Consider the following 4465-nt stretch of genomic DNA (forward strand, 5'->3'; position numbering starts at 1 on the left):
AGTCTGTCGAAGATAACTGTTACACTACATTTTACTTTCATCCTGTTCTAGCCTTTGTAATAATGGATAAATCGTAGTATTATTTAACCCTTAAACACATATTATTGTGATGTATAACTATGATATTAGCTGGACAATCCGTAAGTGTTAGCATAAATTTTCTTGTCCGTTGTCACTATGTGCTTATACTTTTGTATAGCTCTTCTAAAATCGTGGTTTGTTTTGTTTCCGGTAGCAACCGCCGTCACCGTCTTGGTCCTTCGACCGTGGTTTCGTGCATCTCCGATTCTCCATCCACCGCCCACGCGACACACATGCTCAAAATCGAGCCTTCCCACTCGCTGAGACGGCGACCCGGAGGTCAACTTAACTGCAGCAGCCATGGCAGATGGCATTCGCTGTTCCCCGCGAGTCCGTGACGCGTCAGCGACTCAGCGTCACCGTCCTTCCTCCATCGTTGCAAACGAGCCCAGTGGCGATTTGCTTTCGAACCGCACTCGCCCTCCTCTGTTCCCTCCCTTCCTCCTATACTTGCTTCTCGCCACCCTCTGCTTTCGATCAGCTTTCCCCTCTCCAACTCCGATCCATGGCCTCCACGGACCGCTCCACGCCGGCGGAGGACCAGCAGCAGCCGCAGCGCCCGTCCCTCTTCTCGCCGTACCAGATGCCCCGCTTCCGCCTCGCGCACCGGTGAGCCTCCCTCGCGCCCGCCCCTTTGATTCCTCGCCGGGGTCGATTCAGCCTGGCCGGCGCGAGCTCCGCGTGGGTACTCACGCGTGTCTGTGTGTGAACGCGCGCAGGGTGGTGCTGGCGCCGATGACCAGGTGCAGGGCGGCCGACGCGGTCCCGGGCCCCGCGCTCGCGGAGTACTACGCGCAGCGGTCCACGGAAGGCGGCCTGCTCATCTCCGAGGGCACCATCATCTCGCCCTCCGGCCCTGGGTAATCATCTCCGCTCTGGTTTGCTACTGCTTCCGGCCGTCGATCCATGTCTCCGGTGACCCGTGCTGGGGTCTTAGATTACTGCGCCACCATACTCTGGTCTCCCCTTTTGATGTCGCCTTCATGTGAGGCATGTGCGCAGCCTTGGGCGGAGAGATGCGCGCGAGATCTGGTGGTCTGGTGGAGACGGGGTCCTCTTGCCTGCGATGGGTGGTTGGGGTCAATTAGCAATGGCGTGCCAATCATCGGTCGGTATTTGGTGGGAATCGCAATATTAGAGTAGTACTGTATTACCATTCGTCATGTGGGTTTGGTAATGGTATACTTCGATTAGTATGCTATATAGTCAGTGATGATTCAGTGGCCTGAACAGATTGGATCTGTGGATATGTTGTTCAAATGCTGCAGTAGAAGTAGAAAAAAATAGAGAAACTGGACGCCGTCTCAAATAAAGTTGGTTCTCATGTACCGAGAGACCCTTAGCTACTGAGTGAGGCTCTGGATTCGCAAATCATTTTATCTCTGAATCAAGCCAGAGCTGACAAACGTTCTAGACAAAATACTGAAATGACTTGAGGTATCCCTCAGCTACTGAATCAAATAGAATACATTGCAACAGAAAAAGCAGAAGGGGGCAGAAGGGGGTCAGTATGATCCCTTCCCCTACACATTCTATAACACTAAAGTGTGATAGTGTTATAGAGCCCATAGCTCTGTAGAGATTCTTTTTTATGCTCATTTTGGATGAACTTTTAGCATGCTGTTTTACATGTGTACATATCTTAAGTGTGGAACATTAAGTGTCAACAATTTGTTCTATCAGGTTCCCTCGTGTCCCTGGGATATACAATCAAGAGCAGACTGATGCATGGAGAAAGGTGGTTGATGCTGTTCATGCCAAGGGAGCTATTTTTTTCTGCCAACTATGGCATGTAGGCCGAGCTTCTCACCAAGGTATGTTAACAGTCCGTGCAAATTTCTACTACTAAACAAATATATTTCACGATGCTGCAACTCCTCATAAATTACATTGCATCACTGAAAATTTCTTGTAGTCAGATTATATCTGCCTTAGGGCTTGTTGGGTTTGGTAGGGATTGGAGGGGATGAAGAGGATTAATAAATCCCTAACAAGTCAAAGTCCCCCTCAATATCCTTCGGTTCCCTCCATTCCCCCTCGGGAGGGGATTGACCAAACAAGGCCTCAATGAAGTTTTAGTGCTCCAACTGTGAAATTATATTCAGTCGGAAAAGGCTGTCTTTTGATGTAGTCGTTGTTTGTTGGCAATTTAAGGATGATCTATTCAGGGGACCAGAAAGTTTCTGGCTTGGAATTGGACAGTTACCTGGTTCCCTAGTTTTTCACTGTAATTGCTTCTTCTCTGAGAGAGCAAGGAACAACTGCTGCCTTTCATTGATTTTCAGTCAATGCACTACAGTCTGCACCTCTTCAGATAGTAGATTACACATTACAGTGTTCAAAGTAATACGTGCTATTTTAGTAATTCACCTTGTCGATCACTCGATTGTATGCTCCTTATATAAAGTCACCTGATGCCATGCATGTGCTTGATTCATCCAATAGGGCTACTGATGACTGTTATAATTGCTATTAGTTTCTTTACTCTAGCTGTGAATAGTATTGTATTTTTGTTTGAACTTACTGATATGAACGTAGAGTGTCACAACATCAGGGGCTGACTAATATTTATTATTCACTGATTAGTGTATCAACAAATCATTTTAATTTTCTTTAATCTGAGTGTTGGTGGCAGCAAATTTTGGGATCATCCAAACCAACTGATATTGACTCAAGGCCACTAATTTTTTTTCCCCACTAATCAGTGTATCAGCCGGGTGCTGCTCCTCCAATATCCTCTACTGATAAGCCAATATCATCAAGATGGAGGATACTGATGCCTGATGGATCCTATGGCAAGTATCCAACTCCGAGGCGCCTAGCCACATCCGAGATACCAGAAATTGTTGAACAGTATCGTCAAGCCGCCATAAACGCCATCAAAGCAGGTAACTGGATGAACAAATGCATCAATTCTCAATGACTACACGTTGGACCCCAAACCATAGCCAGTCTCATAGACGATCAGAAAACCCTTCTGTTTACTACATGCTCATCTGGAGGTGAAATGTACTTGCAGGTTTTGATGGCATCGAGATCCATGGTGCCCATGGCTACCTCATCGATCAGTTCCTCAAGGACGGTATCAACGAGCGCACTGACGAGTACGGCGGCTCACTCTCCAACCGTTGCCGGTTCCTCCTGGAGGTGACCCGAGCCGTGGTCTCTGCGATAGGGGCAGACCACGTCGCGGTCCGAGTGTCCCCGGCCATCGACCATCTGGACGCCTACGACTCCAACCCCCTGCAGCTCGGCCTGGCCGTGGTGGACCGTCTCAACGCCCTCCAGCAGGAGGCCGGGCGGCTGGCCTACCTCCACGTGACGCAGCCACGGTACACGGCGTATGGGCAGACGGAGTCGGGCCAGCACGGGAGTGCCGAGGAGGAGAGCCGGCTGATGCGTGCCCTGCGGGGTGCCTACCGTGGCACGTTCATATGCAGCGGTGGGTACACGCGGGAGCTCGGCGTGGAGGCCGTCGAGTCCGGCGACGCCGACCTGGTGTCGTACGGGCGGCTGTTCATCGCTAACCCGGACCTGGTGGAGCGGTTTCGGCGCGACGCCCCGCTGAACAAATACGTGCGCAAGACGTTCTACACCCCGGATCCCGTTGTCGGTTACACGGACTACCCATTCCTTGGCCAGCCTAAAGCACGCATGTGATTAGTAGGTTGCTAATTATGAGAGGCGGACTATTGTTTGTGTATTGTGACTTGAGAAAATAAGCAAACATACGGTAATACCGCGATTGTTATGTACTCCTACTGTAGATGTGTTACCAATATCCAGGCCACAGATTGTATCCTGCTAGCTCAAGGATAATCGCTTTGTTCGTTTGGGCTGGTTTGACTTATAAGCCATGGCTAAAAGTATGGTTGACTGGTTTGGTATAAGAGAAAAATATTGTTCGTTGACTGATAAGCTATGGCTTATAAGTTAAACACGACCAAACGAACATGCTGAATATGGTGTCCTTAATGGGGGAATGGTGTTCTTATTCAAGTTTCTCCTGGACTATTTGCACTCTTGAAAATGCATACTTAGGGCTAGGACATGGATGAGTGATAAACATACTTAGGGCTAGGGCATGTTTGATCTCTGTCACAGTTTTTTGAAAACTGTAGCATCACAGAACTATAGTTTTATAAGCCAATACAAAAAAAGAAATTTGTGTTTTTGCCTCTACTTTAAAGTTCAATGATGATTTTATCTTTATTTTTTAATTTTATGATTTTGCTCTTGTAATTACGAAATGAAGCAGCTGTTTGCCCCAACCCTGTAACACCGTTTAGTCGTTGGATTAAATGGCAAAAAAATGAGAAAAAGAAAAAGCACCCACACAAAAAGACAACAATGCCCTCGGAAGCTTTCTAAGGCTCGCGTCCTC

General features: G+C 48.2%; 1 protein-coding gene across 1 annotated transcript; it reads left to right on the top strand.

The window, feature by feature from the left end:
• Positions 1–400: 400 nt before the first annotated feature.
• Positions 401–3957, top strand: LOC136499200 (12-oxophytodienoate reductase 7-like). The gene is made up of 5 exons (XM_066494900.1): positions 401–690; positions 801–941; positions 1765–1895; positions 2787–2969; positions 3101–3957. The coding sequence occupies exons 1-5, from the start codon at positions 587–589 to the stop codon at positions 3739–3741; spliced, it is 1200 nt and encodes a 399-aa protein (XP_066350997.1). The 5' UTR covers positions 401–586; the 3' UTR covers positions 3742–3957.
• Positions 3958–4465: the final 508 nt, after the last annotated feature.

This window comes from Miscanthus floridulus, chromosome 13 (assembly GCF_019320115.1).
Source record: "Miscanthus floridulus cultivar M001 chromosome 13, ASM1932011v1, whole genome shotgun sequence".
In the NCBI taxonomy this organism is placed as follows: domain Eukaryota; kingdom Viridiplantae; phylum Streptophyta; class Magnoliopsida; order Poales; family Poaceae; genus Miscanthus; species Miscanthus floridulus.

Coding starts and splice junctions, on each gene's coding strand:
- LOC136499200 (XM_066494900.1), top strand. CDS start 587: ATGGCCTCCACGGACCGCTCCACGCCGGCGGAGGACCAGCAGCAGCCG. Junction 691..800: donor CGCTTCCGCCTCGCGCACCG/GTGAGCCTCCCT, acceptor GAACGCGCGCAG/GGTGGTGCTGGCGCCGATGA. Junction 2,970..3,100: donor CATAAACGCCATCAAAGCAG/GTAACTGGATGA, acceptor ATGTACTTGCAG/GTTTTGATGGCATCGAGATC.